The following is a 23,163-nucleotide window of genomic DNA, read 5'->3' on the forward strand; positions in this document are numbered from 1 at the left end:
TATATAACTATAGGGCTTCCCTGGTGGCGCAGTGGTTGAGAGTCCGCCTGCCGATGCAGGAGACACGGGTTCGTGCCCTGGTCCGGGAAGATCCCACATGCCGCGGAGCGACTGAGCCCGTGAGCCATGGCCGCTGGGCCTGCGCGTCCGGAGCCTGTGCTCCGCAACGGGAGAGGCCACAACAGTGAGAGGCCCGCATACCACAAAAAAAAAAAAAAAAAAAAAAAAAAAAAAAAAAAATATATATATATATATATATATATATATATATATATATAAAACTATAAGTGGAATGGCTGGGTCAAAAGGTATGTGTAGCTTCACTTTTACGGGGTAATGCCAAATTGTTTTCCAAAGTGGTGGTACCAGTTTACACTTACGACAGCGTATGGGAGCTCCAGTTGCTCTACATCGTCAGGATTTAAAAGAGGATTTGAGGATTTAAAATTTTTTGCCAACCTGGTGGCTATGAAGTGGGTCTCATTACATTTCCTTGATGATTGAGATTGAGCATCTTTCATTGTTAATTGCATGTGTTTCTCTTCTGTGAAGGGTCTTCGGCCCACTTTCCACTTTCCAATTGGATTATCTTTTTCTTACTGATTTGTGAGAGTTTACCAATATGTTTTGGTAGCATAAATGGATTTACGACTGAAAAGGCTCTGAACTGATAAAGAATTGCGATTAGGTTTGGGAGATACCCGACAGCTAAAAATCTTAAACACTGCCCCTCCCTCAGGCTTCTGATTTGATCCTCACTAGCGCCTTAGGAAAGAGAGCCGTAACCCCACTTCTCAGGTCAGTTTTACCCATCACCACCGGCTTCTGTCTGTGGGAAAAGGACCTAGAGACTTCCTTCCGTGCTTTCCCAGCTCCTGGTTCCACGTCCACAACCCCGGCGAACTAATCACCGGTTACGCAGTACTTATTGCAGCACCTCAGCGCCCCTCGCAATATTCTCGCAAGAGTTGGTTCCAGCCGATCATGTGACACCCAAGATGGCGGTGTCCAGCGCGGCGGAGGAGGCGGCAGTTTACTTAATAGTGAGCGGTATCCCGTCGGAGTTGCGCTCAGCCCAGCTGCGGAGCTACTTTAGCCAGTTCCGGGAACAGTGCGGCTGTGGCTTCCTCTGTTTCCACTACCGGCATCGGCCTGAGCGGGCCCCCCCCCAGGCTGCTCCCGACTCGACCCTAACTCCTATCCGCCAGGGTCTCGCCCAGACTTCACTCAACGATGCCCGCACTCTCTCCACTCAGGACTCTGCTCACGCCCAGACCCGTACCTGCTGCTGCGTCATCTCGGTACGGGGGCCAACTCAAGCCCAGAGGTTTCTCCGTATGTACTCGGGCCGCCGGTGGCTGGATTCTCAGGGGACTTGGTTACCTGGTCGTTGTTTCATCCGCAGACTTCGGCTACCTACTGAGGCATCAGGTACGAGTAGGAGAGATAATAGACTGGGACTGCTAGAGGCACTGGAACAGAGGCACCGTTCCTGAGGATTGTTGAGGATACGTCAGGTCTCTCGTTAGGGCTCTTTAGGAGTTTATATCATTTCTGGACAATGTTTCGGGCTCAACTTGTACGTTAGAAAAACTCGGGGGGAAAAAACCCCCCAGAGGCCTATTCAGATGATCTTTCCAATTTATTAAGACTGCTCCGATACCCTTTTGATTTTGCACTGACAAACAAGGGGAAAAAGGAAATCAGATATTGTCTTTGTTGCTCCCCACCCAGTCTCTGTTGGCAAGATGCAAATGAGGAGACAAACTCTTTTCTCTGGACAGCTCCCATTTTCATGGGAAATCACATTGATAGGGAAACAGGAAGCACAGTGCAGGGCCCTCTAATTCATTCATTCAACAAATCTAGACTGTATTGCTAGACGTAGTGTGACTCTAGCTGGTATGCAGAGAACAGTTGGACACAGTCTGTTCTTAGAATCCAGAGAGGAAGATAGATTTGTAAAAAGGTAAGTGTCACAGAGATGCCATTCTAATTGTTAACGTTTACTGAGCACTTCCTGTGCACTTCCTGTGCACCGTTCGAAGTCTTTCATTTTCTTATTGACTCCTCACAACAATCCTATAAGGTAGGAGCTATTGTTACCCATTTTATAAGTGAGGAAACTGAAGAATACAGAAGTTGTTATATTACAAGGTGACAGAGTCACAATACTAACTGGGCATTTTGCTCCACAGCCTGTGCTCTTTAACACCAACTGCTGTGAGATGACAGAGGAGGGAGAAACCCATTTCCTAGAAGGATTAGGAAATGTGGCTTCTCATCTGGATCTTGAAAGATAAACAGGAGTTGGTGGGAAAGAATGGTGTTCAAAGTAAATGGCATTTGCAAAGACACAGAGATGTGAAAGCCCATGAAACTCTCAGGGCATGTTAAATTGTTTGATGTGATTGCAACACATGGTGTGACGGTGTGCAGGGGGTGAGGGCTGGTGGCAGTTGAGAATCAAAAGGTCATCAGGAACCAGATCTGGAAGAAACTTGTGAGCTTAGTCTAGGTGATGAGAAATGGCATGAAATTACTAGGTGGTTCTGGTCAGGGAACAGAGGAAGGGACTCTGGAAAAGTTTGAAAGTGAGAAACAGCATTAGGCTAAAGGATTTAAACCTTGAACAGTTTCTGGCTCAAGTGTTGCTGGAGACTTCTAGGTTTCAAGAGCTATTCTTCTCCCTGCTTCCCAAGGTTTGGACTCCTTTCCCTTCAAGACCCGGAAGCAACTGCAGAGTCGGAAGGCTGAGAGTGAAGCCTTCACGCTGGCCGACTTGAGGCAACTGCCAGAGCTGAACCCACCAGTGCTGATGCCCAGTGGGAATGTGGGGACTCCCCTGAGGGTCTTTTTGGAGTTGATCCGGGCCTGCCGTCTACCCCCTCGGATCATCACCCAGCTGCATCTCCAATTCCCCAAGACAGGTTCCTCCCGGCGCTACGGCAATGTGCCCTTCAAGTATGAGGACTCAGAGACTGTAGAGCAGAAAGAGCTTGTGTACACAGCCGAGGGTGAGGAAATACCCCAGGGAACCTGCTTGGCAGACGTACCAGCCAACCCCTGTGGAGAACCAGAGGAAGAAGAGGAAGAGGAAGAAGAGTCACACTCAGATGACGTGAGTACAGAGAGCCACCTTGTCCTTGCTGGCAGCTTAGAGAGGCCAAGGCATTAACAGTACCACTCTTCAATTGTGTATTACCAGAGTTCTAAACCTGGGGTCCTCAGGAGGCTTCCAAAGACTTTGAACTCCCTGACATTGAAAGTAAAACTGCATTTGCACGTGCAGGTATATGTTTCTTTGGGAGAGGGGCCAGAGCTTTTTATCAAAAGATTCTCAAAGGGGTCTCCTTTTCATTCCTTCAGAAGAAATGTAAGGAGGGTCCCTTTCATTGATGAAATCTACTGACCAAGAGATAAGATCACCTAAGGAAGCAGAGGCACAGCTGGGATGTGAACCCAGTCCCCTTTGCTGCTTGTCTAACTTCTGTGTGCTTTCATTATGTGGTTGAGAAGTCGCCTCTATTTTCTGACCTTGAGTCTGTGGATTGAACACTAGCCTCCACTCTAACTTTATCAATGGAATAGACATTTCTTCTCTTTCTCCAAACTTGGTTGTTCATCCATACAATCAGGAGAGGTGTGATTTGTTGGGAAACTTTTTTTTTTTTTAAATGCATACTCTGGGTAAGAAGTAATTGACCTGTGTCTTCAAAGTTCCCAGCTCAGAGTTGCTAACACATCTGGACCACATCCTTAGTGTGTGGTACTGTCCTGCCTTTTCTCCAGCACCTGCTCTGTAGCAGTGATTCCTGAGACCTCCTGGAGTTTAACTGGGGCAGGAGCCCCCAAGATTTCAAGCCAGGAGTCATTCTGTCATTCCACAAGTCCAGTCAAGCAGTTGTAAACACAGGGGCTAGCGCAGGATTCCAAAGACATTCTAAGACTCATTTCCTTCCCTCAAAGAGCCTTCAAGCTCCCTGAAGAGAGAGAACCAGCATCTGGAAAGGGGATGTGGTGTGAACGCTGGCTCTGCCCCTCTCTTAGGCAAATCACTTTACTCCTCTAAATTGAGGTTTCCTCACCTGTAGAATGGGAATAATGGTACTCACCTCACAGGGTGGTTGGGGTGATTAAAGGAGCTAAGGTATGTGAAGGGCCTGACACAGTAGACGATAGGTTTAGTTCTTGTCCCTTCTTTGTGACATAATGTAGAAAGGCATAAACAGGGTGTATTGATTAGCAGTGAGAAATTCAGAGACCAGTGAGAGTGCTGTGGGCCTCAATGTGGGGGACCTCATGTGAGCTACAGAACTTGAGGGATGAGGAGGATTTAACCAAGTGAAGAGGAGGTGGTGGTGGGAGAGGAGGGCAGATATTCAGGCAGGGAGAACAACATGGCCAAAAGCACAGGGATAAGAGTGAGTCAGGGGCTTCCCTGGTGGCGCAGTGGTTGAGAGTCTGCCTGCTGATGCAGGGGACGCAGGTTCGTGCCCCGGTCCGGGAAGAGCCCACATGCCGCGGAGCGGCTGGGCCTGTGAGCCATGGCCGCTGAGCCTGCGCGTCCGGAGCCTGTGCTCTGCAATGGGAGAGGCCACAACAGTGAGAGGCCTGCGTACCGCAAAAAAAAAAAAAAAAAAAAGAATCAGGCTTGTGGCAGAAGGGGCCGAGTATGCTGAGAAACAGTCAGGGCATGGAGAGATGTTTTGGTCACGGCTTAGGGACCAGAAAGTGCTGCTTCTCAGAGAAATGTGGAGGAAAGGAGCTGAGGTCCCATCCACGGGACCTCCTGTGACTGAGCTGCCCTCCTCGTGGGCCTGAGGTCAGGAAGCTGGACAGGCAGGTCACCTCTCCGCACCTTCTCCCAGGACGACGACCGGGGTGAGGAGTGGGAACGGCACGAAGCGCTGCATGAGGACGTGACCGGGCAGGAGCGGACCACTGAGCGGCTCTTCGAGGAGGAGATCGAGCTCAAGTGGGAGAAGGGCGGCTCAGGCCTGGTGTTCTACACTGACGCCCAGTTTTGGCAGGAAGAGGAAGGAGGTAACACTGGCAACCGGGCAAGGGCAGGGGTGATCTCTGCTGCATTCGCTCAGGGCGCTCTGCTCCACACGGCGGGTTCCCTGGCAGTGAGCCCAACTAAAGGGCTAGGGAAGAGGTTTACGTTGGTCGTACATGAGAGACCAGCCATCCTTTGTAGGGGTGAGGGATCAGTGGAGAGGAGAGAAAATGCCCTCCTACAAATTCTGAATGACCTCCCTTCAGAGGAGAGATTTGAAAATAAAATCAAAAGCCCCAAGTTCTAGAAAGTCTAATTTAACTCTTGACAGAACTGAGAGTCCTTGGCTCACTCTGCTTGATGCTCTTCTATCTGCAGACTTTGATGAACAGACAGCCGATGACTGGGATGTGGATATGAGTGTGTACTACGATGCAGGTACTGGGCCAGAGTACTGGGAGGTGGAATGGTGCCCTGGCCTTGCAGTGACACTTTACCAGACCTGCTTAGCAGAGGCTGAGGCAGGGCACCAGTTCCCTTGGGGTAGCCCGCTGAGAGGGTTCCTCTCTTAAAACATTGCTAGTTGAGTGCATTAAGTGCTGGTTGTGGGCAGAGCCTTTTTCCTTTCTTTGTGGAGGAGGGACATGTGGTGACAGCCCTCAGGGAGCTCTGGTTCTGATGGGCAGACCCTAGTAGAGTGGGAGGGTCAGGAGTTCGGGCTTTGGTTAAGAATTTAGATTCTGGAGTCAGAAATGACCTAGGGTAGCCGGGGGGGTGGGAAGGGAAGAACTGGGTCCTAATTCCATCTCTCATTTTTTGGCTTTATGACTTTTCTGTACTTCAGTTTCCTCATCTGTAAGATGGGACAGCTGTGGTTCTTATTCTTGGCAAGCTCCCAGTCTAATGGGAGAAATAATAATACAGTAATAACACACCATAAAAATGAATATTTAAATCTTGTGAGGAGGGCCGAGAAACCTGAAACTTAGAAACCTTTTCCCCCTTTCTGCTGAGAGAGACCCTTCCACAAATTGGGCTCTACTTCCTCAGATGGTGGAGACAAGGATGCCCGAGACTCTGTCCAAATTCGTCTGGAACGGAGACTCCGTGATGGCCAGGAGACCGGCTCCGTGATCGGACACCAGGTGGGCACCTTTGAGCGCCACACCAAGGTGAGCACTGTGCCAGCCCGCTGACCCCTCTCTTTTCCTTCTTTACCCTCATTCCCTTCCCCGCCCCCACAGGAGCCCCATCTTGAGTCTTCTCCCTTCCCTCTGCAGGGCATTGGGCGGAAGGTGATGGAGCGGCAGGGCTGGGCCGAGGGCCAGGGCCTGGGCAGCGGGTGCTCAGGGGTGCCCGAGGCCCTGGATAGTGACGGCCAGCACCCCAGATGCAAGCGTGGATTGGGGTGAGTATGGGTGAGGGACTTCCCTGGGAGCCCAAGTGAGCCTTTCAGCTGTACCCTCTTCCCTCTGGTTTTGGATTGGGTGCTAGAGACCCCTAGGGAATGAACTTCAAAACAGAATTGGGGGCTTCCCTGGTGGCGCAGTGGTTGAGAGTCCGCCTGCCGATGCAGGGGACGTGGGTTCGTGTCCTGCTCCGGGAAGATCCCACATGCCGCGGAGCGGCTGGGCCCGTGAGCCATGGCCGCTGAGCCTGCACGTCTGGGGCCTGTGCTCCGCAACGGGAGAGGCCCCAACAGTGAGAGGCCCGCGTACCACAAAAAAAAAAAAAAAAAAAAAAACAGAATTGGAAGGAAAAAGTATGTCTGGCGCTAATATTTTCAAGACTGAGTCCTCAGGCTTGACAGGATCATTAATCTCCTGGGGGAGTCATTCCTCCAAGTCTGAGGAGTTTGGACTTGATGATTGCTATTAGAAAGTGACTAGAAAGTGACTGTAAGTCACAGAGTGGTGACAGTTCTAAATTTCGTGTACTATTTAAAATGAAAGGCCTCTGGTTTCTGGCACTATCAATGGATGGATAAGGGGGCTGGAGAGCAAAGATCCAGATTTAAATGCTCAATCTTTGGGACAAACCAGATGTGTAGTAGCTATTACTCTGTCCTTTCTCAACCCCTTTACTGTGGTGAGATAGCAGCCCTCTTACTGAGGGCTCTTTTTGATCCAGGTACCATGGAGAGAAGCTCCAGCCATTTGGGCAACCGAAGAGGCCCCGTGGAACTGGCTTAGGGCTCATCTCCACCATCTACGATGAGCCCCTACCCCAGGACCAGGGGGAGTCGCTGCTCCGCCGCCAGCCACCCACCAGCATGAAGTTTCGCACAGATATGGCTTTTGTGAGGGGTTCCAGCTGTGCCTCGGACAGCCCCTTAGAGCCTGAGTGGCAGGTTCAAGGGCTTCCTTAATCGGGATCACTCATAATTGCACAGTGGCAGCCCTCTGCCTGGCCTTATCTCCCACGGAAGCAGAAAGAACTCTGGGAGCAGCACTCTGCGCGGCTTGTTCAGAACTTGACTTCTGCCTGTCTACCTCAGGGGCATTTTTACAAAAAGCCCCCTATCCTCCCCTTTGATGATAAGGCTTAATGACTTGTCCTCGGTGGTCTCCTAACCCTAGTCCCTGTTTGGGCTTGCTCCTGTTGCCTCCCCCAGCACCTTGAAAACTGGATTGACTGAGGTTATTGTCACAACCTTCCTGGGGGCAAGGGGAGGGTGGGAGTGGGTTCAGCATGAAACCCAGAAAGAGGGGAAAAGGGACATGGAAGAGGAGAGGATTTGTGGCTGGAAGAGACGGGCTTGGGGCGAGCCCTCCATCGCCTCTACCCTTAACTGGCTGGGACCGGGCAGCGGAGAGTCGGCTGCAGGTACCCCGGGTCTGCGACATGATGAGAGAATAAAAAAGTTTACTACCGAATTTCTCTTTTCTAATTCGGCCGGGAGGAAGGTGGGGAAATCCCCAGAAAGGTAACCGCCCCCTCCCCCAGGCCCCCACGTCCGCCCCACGCACCTACGTCACCGACGTCACCACGCCCTTCGGCGCAAAGCTGTGTCGTCACCGTATGGGCGGGACTTCCTCTCCCGGCCTTGCTGTTTCCGACGTCGTCCGGAAGTCGGGTGCTGGTCCCGTTAGTACCTGGTCGTTTGGTCGCCTTACATCGCGCGGGTCCGCACGGGGCTGTGTGCCGGCTGCCCATGGCGGGGGCCGCTCCGACCACGGCCTTTGGGCAGGCAGTTATCGGCCCTCCGGGCTCGGGGAAGACCACGTACTGCTTGGGCATGAGTGAGTTCCTGCGCGCGCTGGGCCGGCGTGTGGCGGTGGTGAACCTGGACCCGGCCAATGAGGGGCTGCCGTACGAGTGCGCCGTGGACGTGGGTGAGCTGGTGGGGCTGGGCGACGTGATGGACGCGTTGCAGCTGGGGCCCAACGGCGGCCTGCTGTACTGCATGGAGTACCTGGAGGCCAACCTGGACTGGTTGCGTGCCAAGCTCGACCCCCTCCGCGGCCACTACTTCCTCTTCGACTGCCCTGGCCAAGTGGAGCTCTGCACGCACCACGGAGCCCTGCGCAGCATCTTCTCCCACATGGCGCAGTGGGACCTCAGGGTGCGTCTGGGGACGGGCAGGCCCATTTTGCAGATGGAGGAACTGAGACAGGGAGGAGAACAGATGCCACGCCCCCATGACCCACAGCGAGGTAGGGGCTGAGACGCTTTGGAGTAAAACAGGTGTGAGTTCGAATCCTGGCTCTGCCACTGTCACTGACTCGCTGTGTGGTCCTGGGCAAGTCAGTTTATCTCTCTGAACGTCAGTTTTCTCATCTGTAAAATGGATGTGTCATTACCCAATTTGGGATTATTGGGAGTATGGAAGGGGTTATTTGGCAAGTGGCATGGTAATTGTTGTTGTGACTTGTGGGCAAAAGAAAGTGAAAGAATAGAGTCAGATGCAGTGGGAACTGAACCAGTTGCCCACTGGGAGGCTCAGTGCAAGACATCTTGTAGGAAAAGATGCCCCACATTTCCTGGAATAAGGAAATGACTGTGACTATTAGAATGAAACAGAAGCAGGAAAAAACTAATGGGAAGACTTCCCTTTGCCCTCAGAAGTCCCCAGTCTGATGGGGGAGACATAGGCCCTAATGTTCCCTGCCTCCCCAGGCCACTCTCACCCTGTCTCTTCCTTCCCTCCCAGCTGACTGCTGTCCACCTGGTGGATTCTCACTATTGCACAGACCCTGCCAAGTTCATTTCGGTACTGTGTACCTCCCTGGCCACCATGCTGCATGTGGAGCTGCCCCATGTGAACCTTCTCTCCAAGATGGACCTCATTGAACACTATGGGAAGCTGGGTAAGAGATCCTGTTCTGACAGGCAAAAAGTAGGGCAGCGGCTGGGCTGGAGTGAAGCAGAGATCTCAGCTGAAGGAAGCTGCTTCCAGGGACCATGCATGGCCTGGTGATAGTAGCCACAGTCAGGCCTGACCTCTGCCCATTTATTTTATGCCACTCTGTGCCAGATACTGTTCTGGGTTTTGGGGACAAGAGAGCTACAGATGGTGATATGTATTATGAAGGAATTAGAAGAAAGTGATGGGATAGTGAGTGGTTGGGAGTAAGGGGAGTGAACAGTACCACCTGAGCTGAGACCAGAATAGTGAGAAGGAGCCAGTGAAGGCAGAACTGTTCCTAGGCAGAGGGACCAATAGGGGTTCCTATTTCCCTAATCCTTAAGGAAAGAGTTTGGTTGGTCGGTTGGTTGGTTGGTTGGTTGGTGGGTGGTTGTTTTTTTTGCCATTTCACGTGAACCACAATTTTTTTTTTTAATTAACCTATTTTTTTGGCTGCGTTGTGTCTTCTTTGCTGCGCACGGGCTTTCTCTAGTTGCGGTGAGCAGAGGCTACTCTTTGTTGCGGTACATGGGCTTCTCATTGCGGTGGCTTCTGTTGTTGCAGAGCACAAGCTCTAGGCACGCGGGCTTCAGTAGTTGCAGCACACGGGCTCAGTAGTTGCGGCACACGGGCTTAGTTGCTCTGCGGCATGTGGGATCTTCCTGGACCAGGGATCGAGCCCATGTCCCCTGCATTGGCAGGCGGATTCTTAACCAATGTGCCACCAGGGAAGTCCCGGGAAAGAGCTTTTTGTGTTCAAGAAAAAGGGGGTGGGGAGTGAAGGGAGCCCAGGGTAGCTGAGATAGCGCCCAGGGGAAGGGTGGTAGGAAACGAGGTCAGAGAGGTGGGCAGGGGCTAGAACCTGTACTGTTGAAACACAGAGGAAAGCCATTGATGAATATGAAGCAAGGGAACACCATGAACTAAAAAGGCCCTTCTGGCTACTTTGTGAATTAAAAGGGGCAAGAATGAAAACAGAGATCCTGTAGGAGGTGTTTGCAGCAGCCCAGGCAGTGGTAGTGGGAATGGAAAGAAGTAGATAGATTCAAAACTTACTCAAGAAATAGGATTTGTTGGTGGATTGGATGTGGAGACAGAGGAATTAAGGATGACTGTCAGGTTTCTGACTGAACCAGTGGACAGATAAAGGTGCCATTTGTCAAGGTGGGAAAGACTGAGAGAGAAGCAGGCTGGCATGAGGCAGGGGCGTTGCCTAGGGGTCTATGGCCAACATTTTTTTTCCTGAAAAATTAGTGCCCTGCTGACTGGGGCATTAGTTCCCTAAATAGCATCTTCAGCCACAAAGGAACCTGGAGAAGGATAGCTGAAATGACCAGCAGTGAGCAGGAAGGGAGGTTGTGGGGAGAGTAAAGTGTCAGGGCCTTGTCCAGGGAGGGTCACTGGCTGCCGGTTGGGACATGGAAGGATGGGGATAAAAAGCCCCATTTTATCATGTTCAGATTTGTGTCTTCCCAAGCCTGTCTCCCCCTTCACAGCCTGCAGCCCAGATGGCTACATGCTGGTCCTCTACATTTCTAGCTCTGACTCTTGCCAGTCATCCTCACAAGAGACTGAGGTACAAACCAGATCAGGCAATTGAGGCCCAGAGACATTACATGAATAGCCCAAGGTCAGTCACTCAGCTAGCCTGTTAACTGAAATAAAATTTAAACCAAGTGTACCTGGCTGCAGTTTCTGCATTCTCAGTGAGAAACGTACCTGTCAGGCAATCCAAGAAGTTTGTTGGAATGCCCAGCGCTTTCTTCCTTGCAGGCACAGGGGTGTCAGTTTCTAATTAGAGCTGATATGAACACAGGAAGCAGAGCTCAGGGAGTGAGTCAGTCGATCCCAATAGCCTGATTCCCTCGGCTCACTTTGGGACAGACCTGCTGAGTAGCCCAGCTACTTGAGTCTTCCAGGCAGAAGTGGACAGTGCAGAGAGGCCCACTTTCCTTCTCTTAGTGCCAAGAACTGAGTCAGGGACCTCTGAGTCATCTAGTCTAATCTTCTCATCTTACACTAAGAAGGAATTGACCTGGAAAGGGAAAGTGATTTTCCCAAGAGGCCATCCTGCTAGATAGAGGTGCTAGATAGTGCGCCGGGTTCTGGGAGCTCTGTCTGGCTATGAGCTTTTTGAGGCAGGGACCAAGCACTATTATTGGTACATGTTCTACCTTACTGCCACTGATCAAGCACTTCTCTGAACCGGACACTGGGGTTTATAGCACAGTAGCCCCATGAGGTGGGTAACTGCCCATAGAGCTAGTAAATGGCAGAGCCAACAAGTGAAATCAAGTATTTTCTTCTTAGTTCATTTCACTGCCTCAGCAAATGTTTGTTGAATGAATGAATGAATGAGTGAGTGAGTGAGTAAGTGAGTGAATGAAGGCAAAGGAAGAAGGAAAAAAATATGGTCTCTGTCCTCAAGTCTTTAGCCTGATGCTAGCTGCTCCTGAACACCAGTTTCTCTTCTTTTTCTTTTCTTTTTAATTAAAGTATAGTTGATATACAATGTTGTATTAAGTTCTACTGTACAGCAAAGTGACTCAGTTATACATACATATATATATATATATATATATATATATATATATATATACATTCTTTTTTTATATTCTTTTCCATTATGGTTTATCATAGGCTATTGACTATTGTTCTCTGTGCTAACCAGTTTCTCTTCTTAGCCTTCAACCTGGACTACTACACAGAGGTCCTGGACCTTTCCTACCTGCTTGACCACCTGGCTTCTGATCCTTTCTTCCGCCACTACCGTCAACTCAATGAGAAACTGGTGCAGCTCATCGAAGACTACAGCCTGGTCTCCTTCATCCCTCTCAACATCCAGGTACAAACACACCTCATTTTATTGCACTTTGCTTTATCGTGCTTCACAGATACTGCTTTTTTTTTTTTAACCCGTTATAGGCTTGTAGCAATCCTGCATTGAACCAAGTACATGTTCCAACAGCACTTGCTCACTTTATATCTCTATGTTACATTTTGATAATTCTCACAATATTTCAAACTTTTTCATTATTATTATATTTGTTATGATGATCTATGATCAGTGATCTTTGATGTTACTATTATAATTGTTTGGGGCACCATTGACTGCACCCATATAAGATGGCAAATTTGGGAATTCCCTGGCGGTCCAGTGGGTAGGACTCTGTGCTTTCACTGCTGAGGGCACAGGTGGTTTTTTTGGTTTTTGGTGTGTTTTTTTTTGTTTTTTGTTTTTTGGTTTTTTTTTTTTTTTTGAGGGCACAGGTTTGATTCCTGGTTAGGGAACTAAGATCCCGCAAACCACATGGCCGGAAAAAAAAAAAGATGGTGAATCTAATCCACAAATGTTGTGTGTGTTTTGACTGCTCCACTGACTGGCTGTTCCCCCATCTCTCCCTCTCCACCAGGCTCTTTATTCCCTAAAACTCCCTAAAACACAACAATGTGGAAATTAGGCCAATTAATAACCCTACAGTGGCCTCTAAGTGTTCATGTGAAAGGAAGAGCTTTACATCTCTCAATTTTTTTTTTGACCATGCAGCATGCAGGATTTTATTTCCCCAACCAGGGGTCGAACCCATGCCCCATGCAGTGGAAGCACAGAGTCTTAACCACTGGACTGCCAAGGAACTCCCACGCCTCTCACTTTAAAAGCTAGAAATGATTAAGCTTAGTGAGGAAGGCATGTTGAAAAGCCAAGATAGGCCAAAAGCTAGGCCTCTTGTGCCAAACAATTAGCCAAGGTGTGAATGCAAAGGAAAAGTTCTTGAAGGAAATGAAAAGTGCTACTCCAGTGAACACAGGAATGATAAGAAAGCAAAACAGCCTTATTGCTGATATGGAGAAAGTTTTAGTCGTCTGGATGGATCAAACCAGCCACAGCATTTCCTTAAGCCAAAGCCTAATTCAGAGCAAGGCCGTAACTCTCTTCAGTTCTCTGAAGGCTGAAAGACATGAGGAAGCTGCAGAAGAAAAGTTTGAAGCTAGCAGAGTTTGGTTCATGAGGTGAAGCAGCAAGTGCTGATGTAGAAGCTGCAGCAAATTATCCAGAAGATCTAGCTAAGATAATTAATGAAGGTGGCTATACTGGGAATTCCCTGGCGGTCCAGTGGTTAGGACTCTGCACTCACTGCTGAGGGCCTGGGGTTCAATCCCTGGTTGGGGAACTAAGATCCCACAAGCGGCCAGTGTGGCCAAAAAAAAGGTTGGCTATACTAAACAACAGATTCTCAATGTAGACAAAACAGCCTTATTCTGGAAAAGGATGCCATCTAGGACTTTCATAGCTAGAGAGAAGTCAGTGCCTGGCTTCAAGGCTTCAAAGGATAGTCTGACTCTCTTTTTAGGGGCTAACGCATCTGGTGACTTTAAGTTTTGAAGCCAGTGCTCATTTACCATTCCGAAAATCCTAGGGCCCTTAAGAATTCTGTTAAATCTATTCTGCCTGTGCTCTATAAATGGAACAACAAAGCCTGGATGACAGTACATCTGTTTACAACATAGTTTACTAAATATTTTAAGCCCACTATTGAGACCTGCTGCTCAGAAAAAAAGATTCTTTTCAAAATATTACTGCTCATTGACAATGCACCTGGTCATCTAAGAGCTGTGATAGAGATGTTGCTTTCATGCCTGCTAACACAACACCCATTCTGCAGCCCATGGATCAAGGAGTCATTTTGACTTTCAAGTCTTAGTATTTAAGAAATACATTTCTTAAGGCTATAGCTGCCATAGATAGTGATTCCTCTCATGGATCTGGGCGAAGTCAATTGAAAACCTTCTGGAAAGGAGTCACCATTCTAGATGCCATTAAGAACATTCGTGATTCATGGGAAGGGGTCAAAATTTCAGTATTAACAGGAGTTTGGAAGAAGTTGTGTCCAACCCTCATGGATGACTTTGAGGACTTCAAGACTTCAGTGGAGGAAGTAACTGCAGATGTGGTGGAAATAGCAAGAGAACTAGAATTAGAAGTGGAGCCTAAAGACAACACTGAATTGCTGCAATCTCATAATACAACTTTACGGATAAGGAGTTGCTTCTTATGAATGAGCAAAGAAAGTGGTTTATTGAGAAGATGAAATCTACTCCTGGTGAAGATGCTGTGAAGGATGTTGAAATGGCAACAAAGGATTTAGAATATTACGTAAATTTAGTTGATACAGTAGCAGCAGGATTTGAGAGGATTGACTCCAATTTTGAAAGAAGTTCTGCTGTGGGTAAAATGCTATCAAACAGCATTGCATGTTACAGAGAAATCGTTTGTGAAAGGAAGAGTCAGTTGATGCAGCAAACTTCATTGTTGTCTTATTTTAAGAAATTGCCACAGCAACACCACCCTGATCAGTCAGCAGCTACCACCATGGAGGCAAGACCCTCAACCAGCAAAAAGATTACGACTCACTGAAGGCTCAGATGATGGTCAGCATTTTTTAGCAATAAAGTACTTTTTTTTTTTTGATTTGTTTTTGGCTGCGTTGGGTCTCCATTGCTGCGCGCAGGTTTTCTCTGGTTGTGGCAAGCGGGAGCTACTTTTCGTTGCGGTGTGTGGGATTCTCATTTTGCAGTGGCTTCTCTTGTTGCGGAGCATGGGCTCTAGGCACCCGGGCTCAGTAGTTGTGGCTCACAAGCTCAGTAGTTGTGGCTGGCGGGCTCTAGAGCGCAGGCTCAGTAGTTGCGGCACACGGGTTTAGTTGCTCCACAGCATGTGGAATCTTCCTGGACCAGGGCTCAAACCCATGTCCCCTGCATTGGCAGGCGGATTCTTAACCACTGCACCACCAGGGAAGTCCCAGCAATAAAGTACTTTTAAATTAAGGTATGTACATTGTTTTTTTGGACATAATTTTATTGACTGTATGCTTAATAGACTACAATATAGTGTAAACATGACTTTTATATGCACTGGGAAACCAAAAAATTCATGTGATTCACTTTATCATGAAATTTACTTTACCTTGGTACTCTGGAACCCAACCCCCGCAGTATGTCCAAGGTGTGCCTGTACTGGGCACTAAGAGGCCTCGTCCCTTGGCTATTGGCTCTGCAGTGCCTGGGAGCACACCAGGCTATGTGTCCAGGAGGCTGTGAGGCCTCAAACAATGGTCTTTGTCCTGGGTCCAACTATTATTCAGTCTCCTTAGTTTCGAGACCAGTCGTGGGCAGGATTCTAGTAAAGAGAGTAGACCAAATTTTGGCCCTATCTGTTCTGGTTTTTTGTTTTTTAATATATTTATTTTTGGCTGTGTTGGCTCTTTGCTGCTGTGCACGGGCATTCTTTAGTTGCGGCGAGCGGGGGCTACTCTTTGTTGCGGAGCACGAGCTCTAGACGTGTGGGATTCAGTAGTTGTGGCACACGGCCTTTGGTAGTTGTAGCTCACGGGCTCTAGAGCGCAGGCTCAGTAGTTGTGGCGCACAGGCTTAGTTGCTTCGCAGCATGTGGGATCTTCCCGGACCAGGGATTGAACCCATGTCCCCTGCATTGGCAGGCAGATTCTTAACCACTGTGCCACCAGGGAAGCCCCCCTGTTCTGTTTGCTGGGTTCTCTCTACACGTGTTCCCTCCTCAGTGTGAAAAAGGATGAGTTCAGAAAGTCATCAGCAAGGGACTTGCCCAAGGCCAAGGACAAGTCTTTCAGCCTCCTTCAAGATGGGCAACTGCCTGTTGACTTTGCAAAGTAGTACCCAATCCTTGTGCCTCTCACCTTGAACCGTACAAAGGTAACCTGGGAGACAAAGGTGCATGTTAGATTCCTTTCTGCTAGGGGTGAACTTAAGGGAACTTGTCTCTTCTCTGTTTAATGCCACACTTTTCTCCTCTAAAATGAGGAGATGAAACCTATAATATTAATCATACAGTTACCACTTACTGAAGGCTTTCTGTGCTAGGCATTGGGCTGAGGACTGTACATGCATTATTTTGATCTCTCTTTCCCATCGTGTGATGTAGGGACCATTCTTACCACTTCTATGTGGACAAACAAATAAGTTACATGCATATTTATTGGGTGCCTACTGTTAGATAAGTTCTGTGCCAGGCACTGGGGATGCCTGGACAAACAAATTCCCAACCTCAAGGGGTGCACAGTCAAGTAGGAGAGGCAGATGAGTTAATAACTTGCTAATAGTTAGTAAGATGGTAAGGATCATAGCTACAGTGGGGATAAACCCAGGGGACTGCGGGTGTGTGTCGAGGTGCTTATCTGTTCTAATTTGGGTGGGTTGGTAGTCAGGTGAGCTGTAGCTGGGCCTCTGGGGACATGTAGAAGTACTACAGGCCAAGGGAGCTGCATGGACAGAAGCTTCTTGAGGCAAGATCAAGGCGGGTGTTTGGAGACTGCAGTCGGTTTGGTACAACATCAATTCCACATACCTCTATTTCACTCAGAGCTGTTTCTCTCCTCCCTGCCCAGGACAAGGAAAGTATCCAGCGGGTCCTGCAGGCTGTGGATAAAGCCAATGGCTACTGCTTTGGGGTCCAGGAGCAGCGGAGCCTGGAGGCCGTGATGTCTGCTGCGGTGGGAGCTGACTTCCACTTCTCCTCGTATCCTTGCTCGCTAGCCTCCGCCACAGCCAAGAGCGGGAGGCCAGGGGCCCAGGAGTGGCCATGTCTGCCCTTGCAGATGACTGATTTCATGTTGACCAGTGGGCTCCCTGGTAACTGGTCCCTTGGAAGGCTTCAGGGTTGTTTGTACCTGAGGACAAGGGAGGCTATTGATCAGAAGGAGCAACAAATACAGAGGCCCAGACACGAAAGAGCACTGGTCGCTTAGGAGAGATGCAAGGGATTCGGTTTGCCTGGTGTCTTGAGTGTGAAGGGGAAAGGGAGATGCAGTGGGAAGGGGAGGCAGGCGATGGAGGAGTATGGACTTCGGCCGTGGGTGGCCAGTGGGGACCAGCATACTATTGTTGAGCGGAGCATGACGCAGTCAGGTGCACATTCTTGAAAAGCACCTCCAAGTGTGGAAAATGCACTTAAGGGATGTGATTGGGAGCAGGAGAGTTTTTACAGTCTCCAGGTGAGATGGGATGCAACGTTAGTAGTGAAAATAGCAAAAAGGGCGTGGACTGGAAAAATATGAAGGAGACAGACAGCCAGAGCTGGTGACCAGGTGGTTATGGGATAGAAGGAGGGGGAGCAGAAGTTAGACTCCCAGGCTTCTGGTTTAGTCAGTGGTAGGGGGTGGTTGTGGTCACTGAGGCAAGAAAAGGAAGAGGAGAGGGCAGGTTGGTCACGTGGGTGGCAGGTATGGGAACTGGCAGCTGTGCTGTGTTTGAGGGGGCCATGGGATGTATTGGAACCTCAGTCTCCCTGGTTGTAGAATCTCAAGTTCTGACGCTGGAGTCCTCTAGTATAAGAGCCATGTGGCCAACCTAGCCATAGTCAGACCCCAGACCCAGGCCTCAGGTCGGCCAGCCTCACACAGCTCCATGGGCAGTGTCGTGGTCTTCTCCTGTGTGACTCTGATTGATGTCCTTCCTACCCCACTTTCCTGCTATTCCAGAGAGAGCTAGAAGGCACCCTATAACCCAAGCAGAAAGTTGTTTTCTTTGAGCTCCCTTGAGTTCCCTCCTTTAGCTGAAGCAGAGAAGTCACAGAGAAGTCATTTGTTGAGCACCTACTGTGTGCCGGTTGCCATGCTGGGCGCTTTATATTTGTTGTCTCATTTGACAGAGTTCCTCACGACTCTGTATTACAGATGAGAAAAAGGAAGTGGCAGAATCAGGGTTTAACCCCATGGCCTGGCTCCGGAGCACGTGCCACAACACAGAGCTGGAGGGTTAGTGCTCTCTGGTTCTCCACTTCTCTGCAGTGTAGGCAAGAGGCAAATAGAGGAGCATTTGGGTCTGGTTACTTTGAGGGACTTCTCAGACCCAGTTGTTCCCTGTTGCCTGAAGCTCTAATTATGAGGAAGGGAGTGGGATGGGAGGAACCTCCAGACGCAGCTAGAGGGTACACATCACAGAGGTCATATCCTACCCAGACCAGTTCTCCATCCTTGCCTATGCTATCGGCCTTGACGAGCCCTCCATCAGCACCCTGGGCCTGCAGGAGAAGTACCTGGCGCCCTCAGAGCAGTCAGTGGAGCAGGAGGCCATGCAGCTATAGCAACAAGCTGAGCTCTGGAGAACAAGACACAACCCAGCGCTGGGGAGAGTGGCGGCTCCCAGTGAGCAGCAGACAGCTCAGTGGCTGCAGATCCCAGGGCAGCCCTCCCAGCCAGAGCTGGGAGGCTGGCGAGGGGATACTCAGCCTTGCGGAGGACTTCTGGCCCAAAGCCACACATGTAGCCAAGCAGAGCACCAACCACAGCCTCATGGACTCTGGGTGCTGCCACCAGGGATTCAGCACGGGCCCCACTCGGGCTGTGATGGAATGTGCTACAATACAAGAGTTTATCTTCTACTTTTTGTGGCTTCCAAACTTTCTTCAACCATCCAGGTGGAGTGAGTTGGGAATATGGGAATGTCACCTTTCCTCAGAAGAGTCCTGTTTCTTCATAGTACAGGGCAGTATTTCCCCCAAAGCACTGGATCATACTAGGGGGTTGACTCTCAGTCCTCAGTTATGCTCTTTGGTTAATCTTCAGTTTTAACAGTGAACCTCAAACTTGAGGTCTCACAGACAGCATTTCCTAGCAGATCTTGTAATGTTTTATTTTCGTTGTCTTTATGTCACGGTTTTATTGTTATTTGAGGTTAAGTGTTAACTAGTTATCCGTTTATAGTAGTGATTAAAAGTTGACTTTAAAATGAAATTATTTATACAAAATGAGTTGCTTAAAGGAAAATATCAGTATATAATTTGATATCATGAGGGCTGTGGGAAAAATCAAGATGGCTTGAAGTTGGAAATACTGGTGTTTGCTTCCTTTGCTCGTCTTGCGGCTGGTTGGATGCAATTCACATTTTCAACCAGTAGGTAGCATCCCAAGCTTATTTTTTAATTTTAATTTTTTTTCAGCTGTAGCCTGGAGGCAGAAGGGGACAGATGGCTGTCGTGCCAGTAGTCTTATTTGCAGACACTCAGTGCTGTTAATACATGGGAAGGGCTTAGCATTTTACAAAGAGCTTCCACACACACAGTCCTCATGTGGCTTTCACAGCAGCTCCTAGGGATATAGACAAGATGGGGAATAGTACTAAGCCCCACTTTACTGTGCAGAAACAGAAAGATGAGGAGTTTGAACTTCAGTCAGCCTGTCTTTCTCATAGCTCACTTTGCTGAATACTTAATGGTGAAAAGTCAGGGCCCTCCTCCCACAGGGTTTGTAACCAATCGGGAGAAAGAATTTAGACACCTGTAGGGTATTACGGAATCATATATCGGGGAAGATCGATGACTAGTGGTTCGGACAGTTGGAGAATTCAATTTAGGAAAACTGTTCTGAAGTAACATTGACTGGACTTTGCTTTTCACATTTGGTCACCAGAGCAGAAGGCAGAAGAGTAAGGGGCTGTGAGGAGGCCCCTCGGGCTGGAACAGTGTGAAAGCAGCCGACCCCCACTCCCACGCCTGGCGGGATAGGGGATGCTCCTTCCCCCGACTCTCATCTAAGGAGTTCAAAGCACCTCATCCCTATTGACACTGTACACAGTGGGTGGGGAGTGTCAACAGTGCAAGCCAGGGAAACTGAGGCCAGGAGGCACTGCCTCGGGCTGGCTGTGAGTCACCTATGGGGCCTGGAGCCCAGGAATAACGACACCCAGGCTGCTGGACAGATCCCACATCAGTTAGGGCATGAGGGTGGGTGCTGTGTTTTTGAAACTGATACCAATAGCTGTGGTCATGGGTTTTGATGCTTACCCCATCCTGGAGGCCCCAGCTATCACCAAAGCACACCAGCTGGAAGGAAGCATCATTTAGAACTTTATGGCCTCATATGCAAGCACCCTGAGCATTTATTCTCTGCAGTCATCAAGTGAAGAAGGATGGACAAATTCCAAAGTTTTATTTTCATGCCTTGGTGTGACAACAAGGGTGTTTTCTCCTCTAGTAAATGGAGCTCTGTCCACTTCCCACTGATAGCAATGTGATTTTCTATCCCCCCTGTCATGATTGGGAGGGGATAGCACAGTGCAGAAAAGCAGAGGTGTCTGGGTTCCAGGTGAGGTGTGTTCAGCATGAAGTGTGTAGGGTAAGAGAAAGACCGTCCTCGATTTGTCAGCATATGACGACTGTCGTTAAGATTTCTCTTTTTCCTGATAGAAAAGTAAAAAGCTTGGAAAATGAAAATAAGTCACCCATAATCCCACCACAGATAAATAACTTTTAAATATTTATAATAAATTTTCTATTCAAATATATATTTTATGTTTTTTCTTTCAGTCTTATTTTTCTATGCATTCAGAGGGATAGCTATAGCATTTATATACGTGGGATGTATTGTTAATGCTTTGTAACCTGCTCTTTTCAGTTAACATTATTTCATGTAACTAAAACTATAAGGACCTTTTTAATGTCTACATGATAATATTCTGGAGTATGGCTATAATATTGTTAATCCAGACTCCCATGGTTTAGCCTTTAAGTTGTTAGCAATTTTTTTGCTATTGTAAATAGTGCTGTGATTAACATCTTTGTCTCTCTTTTTTTTTTTTTTTAACATCTTTATTGGAGAATGATTGCTTTACAATGGTGTGTTAGTTTCTGCTTTATAACAAAGTGAATCAGTTATACATATACATATGTTCCCATATCTCTTCCCTCTTGCGTCTCCCTTCCTCCCACCCTCCCTATCCCACCCCTCTAGGTGGTCACAAAGCACCGAGCTGATCTCCCTGTGCTATGCTGCTGCTTCCCACTAGCTAGCTATTTTACGTTTGGTAGTGTATATATGTCCATGCCACTCTGACTCTCTGACTTTTAACTTATGATAAAGTCCTAGAAATAAAATAGCTGATGTTTTCTAGGTTCTGGATTCGTATTGCCAAAATGCCTCCCAGAATATTGCCACTTTACATCTCACAGGCACTGTCTGGAAGTGCTCTTCTCACCCCCAACCTCACTTGGCAATCATGAACTTCTGGAGGGAGGAAACCATCCCTGAATGCTTTCCAAGGGACCTTCTTGGTCTTCTCTGCTAACCACTGACACTGGGCTGTATTATGCATATCTTGGCTCTGAACTGGGGACTTCCAACAACTGGAAGATAGTGTTTGGAACCTATCAGTGACCACAGCTAACTGGGAAGGTTTCCAGCCTAGACAAAGAAGCTTAGGAGTGAGGGTGACACCCTAAAGCCCACGGAGCTGAAGCATAGCCAGTCTGCCCTCAGCTGTTTCTGAAGTAGCAAAATGCTCACCCACAGCTGGCTGAGAATAGGAAGCCTGATCCCATTAGGGTCTGTGGGAAGATGAGCATCTGAGAGATTTTCTGTCCTTTCTCAAGGCTCCTGAGAGACAGGGAAGTGATTTCCCAGCACTACTAAGGCCCACCCCGTTTTTGAAAGAAGCTGGGAGGCCCAAGTACCTCAAAATCCTGGAGGGAAATTCTCTATCAAGCTGAGTAGCTCCCCTCCTCCCCCTTTTCCTCTCTCTTGCCCCTGGTTGTTGAGCCTTTACCCAGCCTGGTCTGGGCTGCTCACCTCCTCTTCCTGTCCCCTTTGGAAGGAAGAGTCTCAGATTACACAGACCTCAGTGGCATCAGGCTTGCTGAGGGTAGGGGAGAGCCATATGCCTCATTTCCAACCCACTGTGTCCTCCATGTCCAGCCAGGGAGCCAACTTCCCATAGTCCCAGAAGCCCCGGTGTCTCAAGTGGCTCTGAGCCTTAGTCTCTTCATAAGCAAAACAAAGATGATAATATGTCTTTCCGTGAGGAATAAGGTATGAAACTGCCTGGCACATAGCAGTCATGCCATATGCTCTTATTACTGTATTCTGTTCTTTAGGAAGAAGCAGGAGTGGGGGCACTTTGGGTCAGAAGAGCAATCTTGGTGCAAGCATCTGAAATCAGGTTTTCCCAAAAAGGCACTGGACACTTGGACATTGTGTGTGTGTGTGCTGGTGTGTAGGAATATCATGCCTTTCTGCCTTTCTGGAAGGAGACACAGTGGCCTGCCTGACCCCAATGCCTTGGCCTAGGGTGCACGGTTAGTTCTGAGAAGGTAACTTAACCCCAGTGCCTTGCTTTCCATCGCGTACTTCTGTGGATCTACAGAGCCAATTTGGACTTTGCTCTCTGAAGTAACTGCATATAAGAGAGAAGAGTAGATACCTTCTTTAGAAAATTTTAGGTTGCAAATTTTCCCCATACAACTCAAATTCTTGGGAGAGGAAAATCTTTGTAAGCCCTGGGCCTCTGTTTCCTGGGGGATAACCTGGCAGTGCAGAAAGGATAGGACTGTGGTTACTTGACTCTTTGTGACCCCAATTTCTATCTAGACAGCTTTGCTTTATCCCAGAACTAGCTATATTTCCATTTCCACAGTAGAGGACCTGGCACTAACCTGGTTTCCAGGCATTTGGAAGGACAGTTTTAAAACTAAGTTTTGAGCTCCTTCCTGCACACAAAAGCTTGCTGGAGACTCTGTGGGTAGAAGGAGGAATAATGGGACAAAGTTACCATTTTTAGGGAGCTCTCTGGGGAGATAAAAAAAATAAACCCAGGACATAGTTGCAAACCTAGAGGTAGAATCAAGTAGGTATGAAATCATGACTGAATAAATATATTTCCATAAGTGAAAGAACTTGGCAGACTAGATAGCATACCCAAAGCTCTGTATGTGTTAAAGGGAAAGGGGTGGTGGCTAGTCATGTTTTGACCTGAAGATGGCTTTGAAATTTGGAAAAGGTTAAAAGAA

At 48.5% G+C, this 23,163-nt stretch overlaps 2 protein-coding genes across 3 annotated transcripts; both read left to right on the forward strand.

The window, feature by feature from the left end:
* Positions 1-901: 901 nt before the first annotated feature.
* GPATCH3 (G-patch domain containing 3) lies at positions 902-7,878 on the forward strand. Its single transcript, XM_059070341.2, has 7 exons — positions 902-1,431; positions 2,703-3,121; positions 4,872-5,046; positions 5,381-5,440; positions 6,053-6,174; positions 6,283-6,410; positions 7,133-7,878. The coding sequence occupies exons 1-7, from the start codon at positions 999-1,001 to the stop codon at positions 7,368-7,370; spliced, it is 1,575 nt and encodes a 524-aa protein (XP_058926324.1). The 5' UTR covers positions 902-998; the 3' UTR covers positions 7,371-7,878.
* Positions 7,879-8,010: 132 nt separating this feature from the next.
* Positions 8,011-21,267, forward strand: GPN2 (GPN-loop GTPase 2). 2 transcript variants are annotated; one of them, XM_059070652.2, is made up of 5 exons: positions 8,011-8,567; positions 9,156-9,312; positions 12,035-12,195; positions 16,772-16,902; positions 18,396-21,267. In XM_059070652.2, the coding sequence occupies exons 1-5, from the start codon at positions 8,157-8,159 to the stop codon at positions 18,466-18,468; spliced, it is 933 nt and encodes a 310-aa protein (XP_058926635.1). In that variant the 5' UTR covers positions 8,011-8,156; the 3' UTR covers positions 18,469-21,267. The 2 variants fall into 2 exon arrangements, with proteins under 2 accessions (XP_058926635.1, XP_058926641.1); XM_059070658.2 differs by lacking the exons at positions 16,772-16,902; positions 18,396-21,267 and adding an exon at positions 14,677-14,797 and having other exon boundaries at positions 8,066-8,567.
* The last annotated feature ends 1,896 nt before the right edge of the window (positions 21,268-23,163 follow it).

The sequence above is a fragment of the Kogia breviceps genome, chromosome 1 (genome assembly GCF_026419965.1).
Source record: "Kogia breviceps isolate mKogBre1 chromosome 1, mKogBre1 haplotype 1, whole genome shotgun sequence".
Taxonomy (NCBI): Eukaryota; Metazoa; Chordata; class Mammalia; order Artiodactyla; family Physeteridae; genus Kogia; species Kogia breviceps.

Bases quoted from the DNA above. Each gene is read 5' to 3' on its own strand.
- GPN2 (XM_059070652.2), top strand. From the start codon at position 8,157: ATGGCGGGGGCCGCTCCGACCACGGCCTTTGGGCAGGCAGTTATCGGC. The intron at 8,568-9,155 runs GTGCGTCTGGGG...CTTCCCTCCCAG, and splicing joins TGGCGCAGTGGGACCTCAGG to CTGACTGCTGTCCACCTGGT. The intron at 9,313-12,034 runs GTAAGAGATCCT...TTCTCTTCTTAG, and splicing joins TGAACACTATGGGAAGCTGG to CCTTCAACCTGGACTACTAC.
- GPATCH3 (XM_059070341.2), top strand. From the start codon at position 999: ATGGCGGTGTCCAGCGCGGCGGAGGAGGCGGCAGTTTACTTAATAGTG. The intron at 5,441-6,052 runs GTACTGGGCCAG...CTACTTCCTCAG, and splicing joins GAGTGTGTACTACGATGCAG to ATGGTGGAGACAAGGATGCC. The intron at 6,175-6,282 runs GTGAGCACTGTG...TTCCCTCTGCAG, and splicing joins CCTTTGAGCGCCACACCAAG to GGCATTGGGCGGAAGGTGAT.